The sequence below is a fragment of the Microchirus variegatus genome, assembly GCF_963457635.1.
Source record: "Microchirus variegatus genome assembly, chromosome: 1".
In the NCBI taxonomy this organism is placed as follows: domain Eukaryota; kingdom Metazoa; phylum Chordata; class Actinopteri; order Pleuronectiformes; family Soleidae; genus Microchirus; species Microchirus variegatus.
Window position 1 is genome coordinate 7,109,007 of NC_139802.1, and position 19,238 is coordinate 7,128,244.

The 19,238-nt window shown below is 42.6% G+C and overlaps 1 protein-coding gene across 1 annotated transcript; it reads left to right on the forward strand.

Moving 5' to 3' along the window:
• Window positions 1-11,241: 11,241 nt before the first annotated feature.
• cyp21a2 (cytochrome P450, family 21, subfamily A, polypeptide 2) lies at window positions 11,242-15,300 on the forward strand (the record flags this gene model as incomplete). Its single annotated transcript, XM_083896723.1, has 12 exons — window positions 11,242-11,356; window positions 11,825-12,016; window positions 12,099-12,188; window positions 12,269-12,423; window positions 12,591-12,686; window positions 12,966-13,076; window positions 13,167-13,253; window positions 14,090-14,170; window positions 14,316-14,429; window positions 14,528-14,694; window positions 14,841-14,944; window positions 15,047-15,300. The coding sequence occupies 12 exons, from the start codon at window positions 11,242-11,244 to the stop codon at window positions 15,298-15,300; spliced, it is 1,566 nt and encodes a 521-aa protein (XP_083752849.1).
• Between the last annotated feature and the right edge of the window lie 3,938 nt (window positions 15,301-19,238).

Genomic DNA, 19,238 nt, shown 5'->3' on the forward strand with positions numbered 1-19,238 from the left:
GTGCAATTTGTGTATTTTGCTAAAGGTGTTGTACGACTTGAATTGACAGAAAGAGAGTCTTTCCAAATAGTGGGATTCGGTTTGGTGTACTGGTGTGATTTAGCTTTCCTGTTGAATATGTTTATTTATTTGTAATTTTTTTCTTCTTCTACTGGCAGTAAAGGATGTGAGAGGGGACACTGTCTTCAACGCAGCCTCCCTCAAAGCCCCCCCACCCCCCCCCCCCCCCTTACTTAACATCTGCAATATGACGAAAAGGGAGAGGGAGTGGATTTTGAGACGGGCTCACTTGAGAGATCCCTGCGACAGGATTGGGACCAATTACAAGGACAAAAGCTCATTAGAGAAAGTTGATGTGTTGTCCATCAAATGGGGTTTGACGCGGGCTATAGGGGACTGTAGTTTAAACTTGATAAATGACTATGGTGGAGGGCGGTGGGAGAAAGCGGGGCAATGGGAGGAAGCAGCGCTGAAGGAGAGGGAGGGAGGGAGGAAGGGAGGTATGGGTGGAGAGGTGAGGAACAAGCAAAGGCTTATGTGCTTATATTATTCTAATCTCTGAGCCCGGCTCCAAGGTAAGCAACGCAGGAGTACTGACCATCACTTCAATCAAAGCCAAGTCAATGGCAGCACTGTCTCGGCATTTTTGCCATCAGATATTTCATTAAATTTGAATCAGTAAAGAGTAAATATATACACAGACGTCAGTGCCACACATTTTAATCTCAGGATCACTTAGAGATGCTGTTAAAAGTGAGGTATTTTTTAATGCAGCCACTTCAAAGTAATCAATGGTTTCTTACGAGTGAGCAGGTTGTTTCGGAAAACAATGTGTGTGCAACACATCTCGTCTCAGTCTTCACAAAGATGGATTGACAGGTTTTGTTGCTCAGGTTTTTTTTTTGTAAATACAGCTGTACATGCGCACTTTTAAACACCAAATTATGCTTGAATGACAACCGTGAGACTGTATAAAATGCTTGTATGTCCAGGTGTATTTTCTTAGGTGTGCAGTTAGTTAATGGAGGTATGTCTTCGGCTATTTTTCCAAAGGCCAAGACAGGGTCAGCGGTTTGACGGTGGTCTGTGGGGCATTAGAGGGAATGCAGATGCTGATGCTGGAAGTTGTCGCTCGGTGCAGTCTCTGATGGAGTGGGACCACACACGCAGGAGTCCGCAATACACTGACAGTTGCTCTTTTCTTTTTAATAAGTGACGAGGTGACTTTATTATTGTAAGGTTACATTATTTTACCCTGTCACACAATGTATTGTAGCTATTGTTGATACTGGGGCACTGTTGGATTATTTGGACACTTGAATCCGTCAGAACAACGATGATATCATCATGCGTTTGCCAAAATAATATAAATAACATTTTTGAAACTAAATATAAACAAATTCAGGCTACCAAATGTTAAAAGATAAAGATAAAAGAGCACTCTTAAAAAAAATTAAAAAAAATAAAATACAACACTAAATGTTATGGTACAATCACATTGAATCTTGTAATTTAAAAATAAATACGTACTGACCATTCAAAGTTTTGACTCCCCGATGAGGGAATAAAATATAATAAAATATTATAAAAAATATAATATATATATACATATATATATATAATATAAAAATAAATCAGGAATCGCTTTTACCCAGAGAGCAGACATTTTCGGTGGTCACTTTAATAACCTGGCGAAGCCTATTCTTGTTGGCAAGATACAAGTTTCCGTACCATTTCTGTACCATTCCAACACCTGAGAGTCACAGCAAGCTCAATAAAACTGTACAGAACAAAGTTGTTATTGTACGGGCCAGAGTTAGGGCTCGAGTACATCACACGCACATACGCTCAACTCTGATGGTCGTATAGTTTGGCCGGTTTTTGCTCTGTGTCGTCCGTGGTTTTTCTTTCATGTTGATGCCGTCTAGCATCATGTATGTCTCTCTTTGTCACAACTCTCTTCTAATGACTTGTAAAGACAGGAATCGACCATAATACATTCATGTAAATGTTTACTCGTCTGAAAAACACTCTCATTCAAAGCAAACTGAACGAGGCAGGTCTTACAGTAGGGGACCTTGTACTACATGGCTTGGTTGTCTTACAGTATCAGAACATGGTGTACTCACCGGGAGAATTTGCTGCCTCAGCGTATTTGTAAAGTAAAATATCCAGTGACACGAGATTTTCTGTGTGCAGGGCGCTCACATGTGGAGAAAAACAAGAGTCAAAGGGGAAATATTAATGCAACCTATCATTCTCTAAGAATTACGCGGCTGCTTTGCAAAAAAATATTTTGACAAGTTAAATTCTCGAGCTAGTAGATAGATATGAGGCAGATTCATGCTCTAACACATCTATACTTTTTTACTGTTTCTCCTGTAATAGCTACTTATTTTCTTGCTGTTTACTCTTGTTGTCAGGCAGCTTTGTTTACATCTTCTCTTTCATTTACCTCTTTTTCTCCTACTCTTCCACTACAATTATTTAATACCTCCTTTTTACTTGCCTCTTCTCTTTCGTATTGGAAATACAGTCAACATAGCTTTTCAACAAGTAACTGAATTGTGGAAGCTCTTGGCTTAACAACGTCTTTGAAAAAAAGACGTTCTGGACATATGAACTTTTGTTTCAAATTAGGAAAATGCCACTTGTGTCCTGTTTTCACCAGGCCCTTGATATACTTGTCTTCATGTGGTTTCCCAAAGGTTGGCCGGTGGGTGGCCATTTGGTGAGAGATGCAGCGGCTGCACAGAGCATTCTTTAAATCTGGTGGATATTTGGTCACTTACATAACTCCCATGTAGTTTCATCTCATTACCTCCAACAAACGGCCAATTCATATAGCGAGAAAGTTCCTGTCCCCCAGAGTCAGCAGTGAATACCTGCACTGTTATACTGTATGCTATGTATTCCAGCTGAATCATGAGTCTCGGACCCGTGGCTTTATTCAGTCACAGACTGTGTCTGAGTGCAATGTCTGGAATAAGTCACATTAAATACAGCAGACACTGGAACGACTTTCAAGAACTATGAAAAGCTGAAGGTTATTATTTGTGTCACGCAACGCAGCACAAACGAACTTCTTAATAAGTTTGCCAAATGTATAATTACGGCAAAACTATAATTCTCATTCACACATAGATGAAAAAAGAAGAAGCATAATGTCATTTAATCACATTAGATACACAAATCGGTGCATAAGTGTCATTCTTTACAAGTCCAATACAAATATTTTCTGCGGTAGCTGAGCGAGAGGGACCACTAGGCGTGGGGGGGTTGGGGTGCATCGGATAGGAGGAGGGGGGGGGGGGGGGGGGCTCCTTAAGTAGGAGCAGACTTTATCACTCTCCTACTTTCTAGTGGTGTTCCTTTCTCTCACCTCCCTCATCACATCCAGCACAACCTGCGCGAAACATTTCGACTCAGATGGAGGAAGCCGCACAAAGATAATCATAATTCCGGTGAGTCATTTATATTTCTGCAATTATTGAAATGAATAGAATCCAGCAAATCCACTCCCAACGTTGATTTCTATTGAAATCACTACGTCTTTATTGAGAATAGGCAAACATGTTCTCACGGTTATCGCATGTGATTGTTTTAGCACTATAGCTGCTGAGGGTGGTGAACATGGCATGGATAATTGTGTGTGCATAAATGAGGTAACATCGCTCTGCCAACATTTGTCTCTAAATATTAGACTTCATAGCCAAAATAAATTCTCAAACATTACCTAATTCAGTTAATACCACATCTATATGCATTTGATCGATATAATTCAATGGCTGGGTTGTGGGTACAGCAGATTATGTAACCTTCTGTACAGTGAAAGACAGTGTCCCACAGTTCTTCACAGTGAAGCTCTGTTACCGCTCTGCAGAGTCTCTCCAACAGAACTCTCCGGGTTTCCCGCGCGGGTTTCCCTCTTCCTTCCTCCTGCAAATCTACTCATTTAGATTTTACTTCGTTTTGCAAGAAACTGAATCAACTATTATGGCTGATTGGAGAACTGCTGCAATTTTGCACATCAGGCATGGTCTTTAAAAGACAAAAAAAAAGGTTTAGCATGTAATTATTCATGAAAGTTTTTGTTCAATTTAAAACGAATCCACTCATTAAATTTTGACTGATGATAAGCTCACATTAAATTTAGAAAGTTTGATAAATACTGGAATATAAAAGGATTGATGAAAGATGAAATCTGCAATTGTGTATTTTATATACACTGTGAAGGGTGAATAGAACCATGTGAATGTAAATGTCTGTAAAAAAAAAAGAGGGTTAAAATTATAATTTCATACAGCTATGTATAATGTAAAATAATCTTTTTCCCTTTTTATTTGTAGGACAAACCTGGTAAATTCCCCCTTGCAGCTGCTTGCAGAAATATAGAGGAAGGAGTTTATACTTTTACAGTCACATACATACAGCTCCTCCAAAGGCAATTCCATCGCTGGCTTCTGTTACCGCCTCAAAATGCTGTTTACTCTCGGACTTCTCCTCCTTCTCACCCCATTTCCCACCTTTCAAACCCCGACCAATGAGAGGAGAAACTCAACAGGAAGTGATATGACCAAACCGAATGCTGTCTTCACTCTTTCCAAACCAAAAACCACTTCAACTCCTGCCAAACAGGCCATTCGCCCTACCCTTAAACCAATCACAGTCAATCAGACACTTTTGCCCACTCCAGCCACCAACCAAAAACCTCCAACAGTCAATGCTACAGTTGCCACGAAAAGCAAAGTCAGCCCGGGAGCAATTCAAACCGCGGCAGTAAAGATCCACACAGCCAGTGGCACCACCATCAACAAAGACAAGCACACAGTTGCAGTCAATCAGACAGTGTTGACCAAATCGCCTTCAGGTAGTGAAGTGAAGGCTGATAAAGACAAGCCTGTCCCCACTGGAGCTTCAAATGTTCATTCAGCACCCACAAAGTCTGCCTCAGCCAGCAGCGCCAAGACCACCAAAGACAAGCTGCAACCTTCTGTCAATCAGACCATTTCAGTAAAATCTCCTTCAACCAGTGATGGGAAGATTGCCAAAGACAAGCCTGTCCCCCCCATAGTTCAAAATGTTCCGTCAACATCCACTAAACCTGCTCCTGCCGGTGGTGCTACAACCTCCAAAAACAAGCCTGTGGCCTCTGTCAATCAGACTGTTGTAGTTAAAACTCCCTCCACAGTTGGGGTGAAACACTCTAAAGACAAACCTGTAGCCTCTGTCAATCAGACTGTTGTAGTTAAACCTGCATCCACTGTTGAGGTGAAAACCCCCAAAAACAAGCCTGTGGCCTCTGTCAATCAGACTGTTGTAGTTAAACCTCTCTCCACTGTTGAAGTGAAAAACCCCAAAGACAAACCTGTAGCCTCTCTCAATCAGACTGTTGTAGTTAAACCTGCATCCACTGTTGAGGTGAAAACCCCCAAAAACAAGCCTGTGGCCTCTGTCAATCAGACTGTTGTAGTTAAACCTCTCTCCACTGTTGAAGTGAAAAACCCCAAAGACAAACCTGTAGCCTCTCTCAATCAGACTGTTGTAGTTAAACCTGCATCCACTGTTGAGGTGAAAACCCCCAAAAACAAGCCTGTGGCCTCTGTCAATCAGACTGTTGTAGTTAAACCTCTCTCCACTGTTGAAGTGAAAAACCCCAAAGACAAGCCGGCTGCTGATGCAGTTCATACTCCTCTGTCAACACCAGCAAAGGCTGCAGCAGCAGCAGCAGCAAGTGGCAGCGCAGCTGAGAAAGTAAAGGTCACATCTTCTCCTAATCAGTCCACTGTCATCAAGGCTCCCATCAACACCAATGCCACCAAAGAAAAGCCTGCCCCATCACAACCACTGAAGGTGGTGATCAGTGATGGCTGTGACTCCAACAAAGCCAGCGAGCGGGAGCTGAAGGTGAAGCCTGGCACACCTCTGGTGATGACGCACAAGATAAGCTTGATGCCCGGTGGGTGCGATGGGCGATGTGAAACCGAGTTGGCTGCATTGATTGGACGAGTGGCCCGACTGGAAAGAGAGATGTCCCAACTGAAAGATAATTGTATGATTCATTCATTTTCACCAGAGTCTTATATTTGACACAACTAATTAGAGATATTAGATCAATATAATATGTAAATAATAATTTTTGTTGCCGCCCAGGTCCGTGTTCTGCAAATTGTCCAAATGACTGTAGCGGAAATGGGGAATGTGAGAAGGGGAAATGTGTCTGTCATCAGGGGTTCGTGGGTCCAGACTGCAGTAAGTGTGCCCAAGGAACCGAATGTAACAAAAGTAAGTGAGAGTCTGTGGAATTATGTGGGTGTGGTAGCGTCAGATTCATATTTCTAAGGAAAAGAAAACTAATATTATTATTAATGCTTTGATCTCAAACTCTACTCTGAAATTTCAGAAACTACCAAAGGTAAAGCCAAGGAAACAGTTGAGGCAGTGACCCTGCAGAAAAAGGACCAGAAGAAAGAGAATGAAGCTAAAGAGTCTGACGGCAAACCGAAAGTGACCACTATCGCTAAACTAGCTCCTGTTAAAACACAACAAGCACAACAAGAGGTTTCTGTTAAGAAAATAACAACAAAAAGTTCCCCAAGTGTCACCAAGACCAGTCGCCCAACTGTTGCTCAAGTTCTCCTGAAACACGAGGGGAAAAAACAAGAAGAGGCCCGCAAAGGCAAAACAGTCCTGGCCGCTAAAAAGCTTCTCCAAAAAACTGAAGTCAAAATCGTTAAGGTCGGAACTGCCAGTAAAATGTACCCTAAACCTGACCAACTGAAAGACGAGCCTCAAACTAATGTAACTCAGGCCCATTTCAAGAAATTTAATGTCACAGCTAAAATTGTGACCATTTTGTCCAAGGGCATGGGAACAAACAAAACCAGGGCAGGGAAGGAGACCCTGGAACAGTCCACACTGGCTGATAAGAATGCAACTCAGTCATCTGGACCGAAACGAATTAAGACAATCAAAGTAGAGAATGTGAATGTGCAATCTAGTGTCAACAGAAACAATGAAGCTGCAATGGAGAAAGTTACACAGAGGAGTCAGTATGTAGTGAATGCAACCATTGCTGCAACAACAGATAAGGCCCAAAACAAAACAGCTATTCACGGCCCTGGGGTGATCAGGAGAGTAGGTGGATCTGGATTAGGCTCTGTGAAGGTTGTGAACATCTCTTCCTACAGTTTCACCCTCACATGGTTAGCGCCACAAGGGATGTTCAAAAATTTCTCTGTGATCAGAAGAGAGCCTCGCACAGAGGGCGACGAAGACGACCACGAGGAATTTGAAGAGGAACCTCTTGGATTAGACAAGGCCTCTGTAGCTAAGAACCCAGCCGAGGTCCAGGTACAGACTGAGAACACAGAAACAGCGACTCCTTCCGGTAAAATTACTGGATCAAGAGGTAAAACCGAAACCAAGAGGATCTCCATGGTGGTTCCTGGAAACGTACGCTCTGTGGAATTCAGTAACCTCCGGGCTAACACGCGATATTCCCTGTACATATATGGCACCAGTGCTGAGAGACGATCAAAGATGCACAGAGTTGTAGCAGTTACAGGTAAGTTAACTCGTACGCAGTTGTGACTAATCCTGACTGATCCTCTGCAACTATCAGCAACACTGAGAGTCCTGGGAGCAGCCAAAAATGTCACATTAAAGATAAATACTTATTTTCTCTCCTTTAGGTCCTGAGCCAGCCACAGAGATGGTTTTCAGCAATGTAACAGAGTCATCTCTCACTGTGGCCTGGACCAAACCAAAGACCATGTTCACAGGCTACAGGGTCACCTATACCAACATTATCACAGGTCTGTCAAAAGCTAAATTGTAAAAATTTGCTGTAAAATGTACCACAATTGTGAAGTGTTGATGAAGATATTTATGCCATTTCCTTCTAGGGGAGAGACGTTTTGTTGTCGTGGACTATCAGCAGTCTTATATAGTCCTGTCCAAGCTGTCTGCTGGATCCTCCTACATTATTTCTGTAACTACTACACAAGGCCAAGGCCAGAGCGACGCCCTTATGTCCATAATCACCACAGGTACCAAGTTTAATGAGCTTGCTTTTGAGTACAGGTACAGGTCTTTTTGTTGTCCGATTATGTGAAAACAGCCTTAATCACATTATGGGCTGTCTGTTGACTACAGTGCCCGCCCCTCCAACACATCTACAAGTTGCCAATGTGACAGACACCAAAGCGACGCTGCAGTGGACGCCCAGTCTGGGGAAAGTAGACCGCTTCATTGTCAGCTACGAGTCCTCCAAGAGTGAGTGTGGCAGCATTTAACAAATAACTGTGACAAAAGCCCTAATCGCCACGCAGTTAAGTGTTGTTGAATCTCTTCTTTGTCACAGCTCCCAATGTGACGGTGACAGTGATGCTGTCGGGTAACTCAGTAGAGCACCAGCTGAAAGGTCTGCAAAGAGGCACCTTGTACAGAGTCAAAGTGCTGAGCCAGAAGGACAGTCTCCAGAGTATGGCCATCTCAACTACTTTTACCACCGCTAATGGTAAGTAGAGGGCAGAGGTGTTAGATCCAAATACTCTTTGCTCATCGAGAAGCTGTATATTAAATTAAACCGAATTGTTTGTGTCCCTCAGTGGTTAAAGCCAGCGAGGTGGGCGCTCGCTCTGCAGTGATAACTTGGAAAACTTTCACTGTTGTCTATCACAGCTACAGAGTGATTTATCAGGTGGCAGGAGGAGAGACTAGGGTGAATACAACTCGTACATCGTGAGCACTTGCAGTGCAAACACCATCCTTTAACATTTACAGAACCGTCTAAGAGATTATCTTGTATTTCTACACACACGTTAGGAAGTGATCCTGGACTCAACGGTCACAGAGTATAAGTTGACGGGGCTGTTGTCCACGTCACGCTACATAGTTCTGGTACAAGGCGAGAGAGATGGACACTACACATCTCTTGTGACGACGGAATTCATCACAGGTAATAAATAGAAAGCAATAAAACAACTTGATTTTTTTTAATTTATTTTCATTGTCACTCAATTTTCTGAACAATGTTGCTACTCTTTAGGAAAACTTCGATTCCCTTTCCCAACTGAATGCTCTCAGGAGCTGCTGAATGGTGCTCTGCAGTCTGGGGAAGTGGACATTTACCCACAAGGAAAAGAAGGCCAAGCTATCAGAGTCTACTGTGACATGGAGACCGATGGAGGTGGCTGGACGGTGAGACAAAAAACTGCTGCAGCCTGAATAAAACTCGTCGTTGAAGGAACAAAAAGCAGAATGGTTCAGGGATTAGAAGACAATGTGGTGTGTGTGTGTTTCTAGGTGTTTCAGAGGAGGATGAATGGAAAGACAGACTTCTACAGAACCTGGAATGAATACAGAGCTGGCTTTGGAAACCTGAGTGAAGAGTTTTGGCTCGGTACACTTACCAACGCAGCATTACCGTCACATCTGCATCAAAAAACATTATCCAGTGACTCAGCCTCATTTATGTTCTCTTTCATTCTACATCAGGAAATGAACTTCTTCACAACCTGACCAGCATTGGCCCTGTGAGTCTGAGAGTGGATATGAAATCTGGAAATGAAACGGCTTACGCTCAGTACGCCAACTTCTCTATTGATTCAGAGGGGAGGCACTATAGTCTCACGGTGTCCGGCTACTCAGGCATTGCAGGTGAACTTTTTTTTTTTTTTTCAATGACACAATGTACTTTACTGATATGACATGCCTGATAATTAATGTTACTGTATTCTTTTAGGTGACTCTATGAGGTATCATAACGGACGCCCATTCTCAACCTGGGACAAAGACGCTGATCCTCTGGGGATCCACTGTGCCAGGGCCTACATGGGAGGCTGGTGGTACAAGAATTGCTACAAGACCAACCTCAATGGTCTTTATGGCATCAACAGCAATAATCAGGTACGATAAGGCGCGTTGATGATTTAAACAACGTTATCTTTTGAGATCAAGTGGCAACTCATAGCAATGTCACCCATATGAGAATCTGAACTCCCGTTTTTTAGGCAGCAAGGGCAAGCACCACGTTGAAGTTTTGCAATCAGAAAACTCACAGATGATCACACTCATACTGTATATCCCATGCTTTATCATCTGTTTTCCTCTAAATCGGAGCATAATTTGGGGCACACGGTTTGGTTGCCTTTGCGTCAAGAAGTTTCGGTAGGAAAAGGGCCTTTCTGCATGGAGTTTGCATCATGTGGATTTTCCCCAGGTTCACTGGGTTCTCCCGTTTGCCATGCAGATTTGGGGATTAGGAAAATTGGACACTCTAAATTGTAAGAGTGGATGGTGCATCCCTCTGTGGACAGCCTCTGCTAAATTCCACGTAGCTAAATACTCTTTCTGCGGGACACCTGACCCCTGGTGGCTATTCAGAATATTCACACTTCCTGTTTGGCTTCAACTGGCAAACCAGAAGACTACATTCACTTTTTATATATATACACTTGTTTGTTTGTGATACAACACTCTGACCAGATACCATGACATTTCCTCTTTCTGTTCTGATACAGGGAGTAGTGTGGATAGACTGGAAAGGAAAAGACTCCTCTATTCCGTTCACTGAGATGAAGATCCGACCATCCAGGTTCTCCCCTGCGACTCTTGGCTAAGGATTCACACCAGTCTCACATCTGATACATGTGATACACAAGTCCCAGAGGAGAGTGGACGTCACAGTTGCCGCGTGTCCCTTTCAAAGATAAATTGCAGGGGGTTTTGACAGCTACAATGACAGCTATCACTACATTTGATTCAGTGTGTGTAAATGATACCAAAAGAGTGGAAAATGATTTGTAATTGCAACTTTTGTATATGGTTCTCCTGTTCTGCCCGACTCCGCTCATTTCAACACAGGTTTCGTTTTGACCCTATTGTCTCGCCATGTGGTACGCCACCACACAACTACTGTAATATAATATGCACTGTCTCACACCATTGGAATAAATGTGGCTATTGTGGGCCTGAAGTGTTGTTGTTGTGGTATTGTGTACTTTCTCCTTGACACTCTCTGCTCAATGTCAGCTGCGATGTGTTGTTTTGCCCTTCCAGCACATACCAGTCATGTTTATCAGGCTGTCTCCTAATAAGATACCGTGACCTCAAAATATTTAGACGGCCTTGATTTCGAAACGCCGAGCAACTGACACAGAAAGACACAAGAATAAAAGGGACGAGCCGAGTGGTGTTCAGCTTTTCGATGCGGGACACCGACAGGGAGCCACAAAAATGGTCATATCAGCGGTCAGTGTGGGAGCTGCATTCTTACTTGTACTGCTGTTGATGGCACTGGGTGGCTTTTTCGATCAGAGAGGCAGAACTGCAGAGGGAGACCACAAAGAGAGTAAGTCTACAGGAAAATATGCATATGTTTTACGCTCTAAAAATATAATCGTTGATTAATGGGACAGTTTTTATGTATAAATGGAACGACGATCCCACATGTTAATGTTGCCTCTACCATACAAGCTATATTTGTTGGCCACATCTGTCCGCAGCATAATGTAAGTAAAAGATAGATAACGTTAAGATGTTCTGGGGATGTAGGTTATAAGCCAAGAAATAATATCCAGATACCGCTCTCGATTCAGCAGTTTTCAACATTCATTTAGAAAATGCTGCCAAAAAAAAATAGTTGTATTGTCCTGGGAAAATAGTGCCTCATACTGTACTGTAGGTCTGTCACTGTGTGGTTTGGTTGAAATCCATTTCTTGATAAATTTTGTGGGAAGCCTTAGTCATGCTGGTGCAGTGGAGTGAGTGTATACAATTCGTAATCTTCTTTCTAATATTTCTCTCTAACGTGATCTAGATGTTCCCTCTGGAGTCCTGCAGTGTCTCTATCGGTACCTTCGCTGCTCCACGTCTCCCTCACTCCCAGGTCCTCCGGGCTTCTTTCTCATCGGCAACATGATGGAGCTGACACACGATCATCTGCCGATTCACTTGACCAATTTGGCACATCGCTATGGAGCTATTTACCGCCTGAAATGTGGAAACACAAGTATTTCAGATTACTTTTTTTTTCAATATTATCATATCATATGCGGTGTGTTGACAGTAAAATAACTGGTGTGTCTTTTCAGCCATGGTGGTACTTAATAGCACTGAGCTTATAAGAGAAGCTCTGGTGAAGAAATGGTCTGACTTTGCTGGGAGACCAATTTCATATACAGGTGAACCATCCAAACGTTGTTTCTTGGTGATGTTTTTCTTGGTGTGTATGGTCTAAATGAGCTCCACTGGCGTGTGTCAGGTGATATCGTGTCTGGAGGAGGGCGCTCCATCTCTCTGGGAGACTATAACGAGGAGTGGAGGGCACATCGTCGTCTCGTCCATGGTGCTTTGCATCACTGCTGCAAACAATCTTTGCATGACGTGATTGAGAAACAGGCGCTGCATCTGCGAAAGGTAAAAAAAAAAATAGCATTGGGAATGACTGTGTTCCAACAGAGAGTACAGTGAAAAGCATCATAGTTTGTAAATAGATGGCATAGATACAGACATCAAATTGAATGTCGACATTTTTCCAAAGAGGCCAAATAGAAAGGGGTATTTATCGATTCATTTTCTTTCAGGTTTTGATGGGCTATCAAGACCGTGCTGTAGATCTCGCAGAGGATTTCACAGTGGCTGCCAGTAACGTTATCACCACTTTGGCTTTTGGCAAAGAGGCAAGTATCTTTCCTTCCACGGCTTGGTTTGTGCCTTTGGGTAAATAAAAGCAGTGGCTGAGATTTATAACAAAATTTGCCTCTCATCAATGAACAGTGGTCGTGGCAGAGCAGTGCTCGGTTGCCTGTTTATGCAGAGACCTGGGGAATTCCACTGTTTACGTTACCCCTTTTAGCAGCTTCCATCACACACGTGCATTCATAATGTGCTACTTGGTTACTGAACAGTGCATTTCATTAACACTGGTAATAAAACATAAATCTCTGCACGTGTCCTAGTATGACAAGAGTTCTCCAAAGCTGCAGCAGCTGCACTGCTGTTTGAATGAAATAGTTGGCCTGTGGGGCTCCTCTTGGATTTCTGCTCTGGACTCATTCCCACTGCTCAGGGTGAGTAGATGTTGACCAGGCCGACTGCAGATGACAGGATGGACTGTTTAGAATGGGAATTTACACACTGTGGCATCTGTTCTCTCAAAGAAATTACCAAACCCCGTCTTCTCCCGTCTCCTGAAAGAGGTGGCCAGGAGGGATGAAATCATAAAGCATCATCTCAACAGTTACAAGGTTGGTCAAATCAAATGGCAAAGAACGAAAGGTGTCCAAATGTGTTTGTCACCTGTGATTAGGCCACAGTTCAAAAACATACTCAGTGATTAGATGACAGTCAGTGACAAGGTTAACACACAGTTATCAAATTAAACAAAGCACTCATACAGAATGGTGATAACAAAACAACAATAATGAAAAGACACAAGGGGAAACAACAAAACCCCATAGAGCACATGTCACAACCACACATAACCTGTGAGTGTCTAGTTTGGTCAGTAGGAGACCAGTCAAGTGAAAAAAAATCTAACTTTTTGAGGAAAACATATCGAAATAATAAAATGTATAATATGACACAGAATTTCCAAATAATAAAATTATGTTTTTCGATATGGAACAATATATAGTTCCCGATAAAAACATATTTATGATGCAAAAAAACAGAAATAACTCATTATAACTTTCTACCGCATGACATTGATCGGAGGGCCACATGTGGACCACGGGCCGCAGGTTTGAGACCTCTGCCAATGAGAAAAAAGATCGATAAAAAGGGAACGAAACACAAAGTAACAACTGATAATCATATTCATATCATCTTCTAAAATCAAACTTTACTCAAACACTTGCTTTTCATTTTGTCCATAGACACTTTCCCCAAGGGAAAGGTTAGCATTTGTTGAATTGAACAGTATGCAACTGTTAGACCATGGGTCTTTCTTTTTGCAGAATAACATTTTTCTCTCACTGTTTGGGAAGCAACTGTTATTATAAACATAAAAGTAGCTTGAACACATTATTATAGTACCAAATGTATTCATTTTTCATCAGCTCTTACTTGGTTCTCTTTGCAGTCACACGACAAAATCGAGGGTGCCATTACAGAATCTCTACTCCAGGGCGTTGAGGATCACAACAATGCGGAACAAGGAGTGGTTAGTTCATTTACCAGTGAAAATCATGGGAGTTCTATATATAATGCACTGGAACCATGGATGTATAATACATCCCTGACTGGAACACTGCAGTATGTGTATGCATTGAATCTAACTGTACACGTCTCCCCCGTCATGTCTGCAGCTCCTTACAGACACTCACGTTCACATGGCCACTGTGGATCTTCTCATTGGGGGAACAGAGACTGCTGCAGCCTGGCTGAACTGGGCTGTAGCCTTCCTTTTGCACAGACCAGAGGTCCATTTTTCACTAATGTACCTCAAAAAGGTTCGATTTTTCACTGCCTGATGATCTCAGTGTCAGTATAACTGTGCTCTCTCGTTTTCAACCCTCAGGTGCAGACCAGGGTGCATGAGGAGCTGTGTACAGTGTTAGAGGGTCGATATCCCAAGTACAGCGACAGACACAGACTTCCTGTCCTTTGCTCTTTGATCAGTGAGGTGCTCAGACTCAGGCCAGTCGCTCCGTTGGCGGTTCCACACAGAGCCATCAGAGACAGCAGGTGAAACAACAAAGAAAAAGAGTGACTTCTACAATAAAGATCATTTAGTTAAACCTCTTATTGATGTGCCCAGACAGTTTACAGATGTGACGCCAGTTTTTTTTTACACACTAATCAGACAAGGTTTAATTCCCACACATATTTAGCATTGCAGGTTATTTCATCCCGAAGAACACGGTCGTCATTCCTAATCTTTTCGGTGCTCACCACGATCCTGCAGTTTGGACTGACCCATACAGCTTCAGACCAGGTAAGTACTCATACTGGTGGGCAAAGTGCATTCCTTTAACTTGGCCCAACAGGCCTCAAATAAAGTAGCTACTTTCTCTCTCTCTCTCTCTCTCTCCTTTAGAACGCTTTCTCGAAGGAGGAGGAGACTCCACTCGTGCCCTGGTCCCTTTTGGAGGGGGAGCTCGGCTTTGCCTGGGGGAGTCTGTGGCCAAAATGGAGCTCTTTCTGTTCACTGCCTACTTGTTGAGAGACTTCCAGTTCATCCTTCCTCAGAGCGAAACATCTCTGCCAGACCTGAGAGGAGTTGCTAGTGTTGTTCTCAAGATCAAGTCCTACACTGTGATAGCACGTCCAAGACCTGAGACCAATCTCTGAACTGCAGAGGGTGCACGGCTGCTATCTCGGTTGATCAAACATTTGCATGTTTATGTGTAAATGAATGAATACTTTGTTGCCTTTATTGTTATTGTACACCCAAATTAAATAGCCTGTAAAGAGATTCTGGTTGAATTTATTTATATTGTTAATCTTGTGGGAATAACAGGATTGCTGGCCATCATATTTTTATTAGAAGGAGCTTTATGTCATCTATGGCTCTTTTCTTTTTTTTTTTACAAGCAACTGTAACTGCAACTGCTCAAAATTGAATGTTGCAAAGACACAGAGTGTGACAGCACCACCCTGTGGACAAACACTGACCATGCTACAGAGAGTGAAAAAAGTGAACATACTTTAAAAAAAAATACATAATTTTTTTTTTTTTTAATTTGTGCTGTAACAACATGGGCAGCCCATGGCCAAGCGGAACGGGAACTTGGCATGGAGGGTTGCCAATTCAAGTCCCTTGGTGCTGAGCTCATCCCCATTGCTTGTTGTTAACTGGACACTCTAAACCGGTCCTTCTCAAATAGTATGGTGGGGGGGGGTTGGCACATGTGACCCCAGAGAATATGCCGTTTTTGCCGTACTAGAATAAAGTGTAATTGTTCATCCACATTCCCAAATTGATGCACTTTAAATATCTTATGTTACAGACTAAAAAATAATGTTAATCTTTTTTGTAAGTTAATTTATATTTTATTTATTTAATGTTAATCTTATGCAGAGGTGTACTTATAGCAATACTATTTATTGCTGCAGGGGAGAGTGAGTGGGGGGGGGGGGGGCACAAAATGTTCTCTTCATCCTAAAGTAATAGAGAAGCACTGCTCTAAACTGACGGGCAATACAAAGGATTTGCATAAATTTCATTTCCTTAAAATGTGTGCGTGTGTGTGTAAAATTTCTGCCATTTGAAGATTTGGCAATCAGCAAGAAAATCTGAGAGAAGACACTCTCTGCAGGGAAGAATGTTTTCTTTGTCAGGCTTAGGACTCCTTTGTGTTTTATGGGCAACAGGCGGACTCCAAACAGCTGGTAATTACAAAATATATAAATATTCTCATGTTAGACTACTTTCTATTTATTTGTATTTTTTTTTAATATGTTGTAAATGTATTTTGAGACTCCATAGATCCAGATCATGACTTTATTTACAAAACTCTAAATTGTATTCTATGTATCTAATTGAACTACAAAACATATCTTAATATCAAAGTCAGCTCTGTTAGTGAACATTACTTTGGATTATTTACATTTCTATTTCCATGTTCTCCAGCAGGTCGTTTGGTGATATTCACCTCTGATGCGTATAGTGTTACTTTGCCATGTGGCATTCCCTCTGTTAGCTCCTGCTCCTCTGTGAACTGGACCATGTCTGGAGAGTTCGGCTCAGTTGCTGAGCTGGTGAAAGCTGGGGCAGTTACAGCAGCACACAGGCTTGGCCTCTCACAGGACTGCTCCCTGCAGATCAGTCGCCCTGAACTCAACGATGCGCGGCTTTACTCTTGCCGCAGTGGAACGCTGGAGTCACGTGTCTCACTTCGGATTCTTGAACGTAAGTGAGCTGCCTCGGTTCCTGAAATAATACTTACGAGTACGTTATCGGTTATGTCACAGTAGTCACTTCTTTTTCACCAGTTACTGAGAGTCCGACTCCTGAGGAGGGCACAGTCGAACTTCAGTGTTTCCTCAATACATACAAAGGGCATGTTCCTTGTAACGACATGGGGATTCATATCAAGTGGAGCCATGAGGATAACACACCGATTGATGGGGACAGCGTTCACATTAAATACCCGTCTGAATGCTTCTCTAAACTGATCATCGTGAAAAAACCAACCGACCATCACTGGATAATGTCAAGATGTCAAGTGACTGAAGAGGATGTGCTCAAAGCCACCATCGGTCATACGATTGCAATAATAGGTACTATGTTTACTCCAAATGAAACCAGTGCTCACTTTGCCCCAGATAGTGTAGAGGAAGTGTTCGCTGCAGTGGGTGAGTCAGCGTCACTCTCTTGTAGGCACGCTTCCTCTCTTGGTTTTAGTGACAGAGTGAAGTGGGCAGTGGGCGGAAGACCACTAACACCGCACGTCTCACTGGAAGAGCACCGATCAGAGACATTCTTTGTTAAGGAAGACTCATCACTGGTGATTAGTAAAGTGGGAGCATTGAACGCTGGGGACTACCAGTGTTCAGACACCACTGACCAGGGAAAGGTGCTCAACAAGGTCCGACTGTACACCTTTGATGGTGAGTGTAAAATCTCTGCAGTTGCCGAAAACAGAGGTTAAACTGTGACTAAACATTTCTTTTCTTTGCAGTTACGTCGCAGTGTGAGCCAGGAGGAGATATCCTCACCCTGACTTGTGTCCTAACCTGCAAAGTAAAATGTGACAAAGATTTGAATTTAACTTGGTCTGGAAGACGTGACCACGACAGCTGGACCAGCAGTTTAATGAGTGACAATAGCACTCTGACAAACACGTTAACTCTCCCGGGTTGTGCAATGAGCGTGGATGGAATAACCTGCAGTGTGCAAAGAGAGGGTGCCGTGATGGCATCAAAAAAGTTACACTCTGTTAACTGTAAGTATATTCATTCTGCTATAATAAATAAAACATTTGACTAAAACAGAATAACGCGTTGTCGTCCCTGTAGCTTTGCAAACACTTGCATGGTTGGCCCTTCCTCTCGGCCTCCTGCTATGTGCGGCGGCTGCTGGAGGATTCTACATTAAGAGGAAGAGCAACAAGGATGAAGGTAGTGATTGTGGTTACGTCATATCCACAAAAGCATTATTGAAAATGAAACATAACCTAAGGTGACTTCCTCCATTTTGTTCTACATCATGTTGCATCTGTTCGCCCCCAGTCGTGTCGGTTCACACTACACAACATTAACTCGGTATGCCGACCCAAGTCTTTGAAGGGCAATGTGGACCTCCCCATATCCATGTGGGCTCCATAAGGGTTTAGGCTGACAATATGGGTCCCAAGTGGGTTTGTTTGTGGTTTCCACCCGTCTTTGACCACACAGTCTTCCCATGAGGAGTCCATGTTAGTGAAACTATATATCACCTGCATAATTTGCCCACTTCCTTTCCAGTCTACTTTTGCACTAAGTGGGTATGAAGTGTGCAAATTATGAATGAAGGAATGAATGTCTTTATTTCAGTTACATCCAAATAAAAAGTAAGCATAAAGTGAAATCAATTAACAAAATAATGACAATAACCGAAAAAGATTATAGGCTGAAGCCCATTGCTTATTTTTGCCTGTCCAGTACAACACTATAGGAAAAAAGTAAATCAGAAAAGTGAAGTCCTACATGTTTGTTTTCACCAACATGGGCCCCCACACTTAAGGCCTGTATATATTCACGAAAAGAAAAGAAAAGAAAAGAAAAGAAAAGAACAACGTCGTTATATTTACGCAGCCCTCGTTTTTGGAGATCTAGCAGCTTGGTCTTGACACATCATCTGGGCAGAACTGTTTTTCTTGTGTGGTGTGTCCACCAACTACTGTGTGGTTGGCCAGAAATTTGAAGCCATCGTGCAGTTAATGCAGAAATCTTGTCAATCATTCCCTGTGAGGACTTCCCATGAGGTCTGCACTTGTGTTTCCCTTGAAGTATGAAATGTCCTGGCCAGAAGTTACATTGTTGTGATTCTCGCCACCTTGAGAAAAAGAACAAACATATAATATGTTTGTACGGCGTATGTACAGGCCTCTGATGATGTAATGAGCTCCATAATGCAATTAGAGTAGTGTAGTCTCTCTACACCACTAACTAACCCCTAATTTACCTTGAGCACTCTCTACACCTGAATTTTCCTTCTTGAACTCTCCTAACACTTATTAAATCTCTGCTCCTGTGCTGTAGCTATTAATTGAATGTCTCTGATTTTAATGTTTTGTTTTACATTG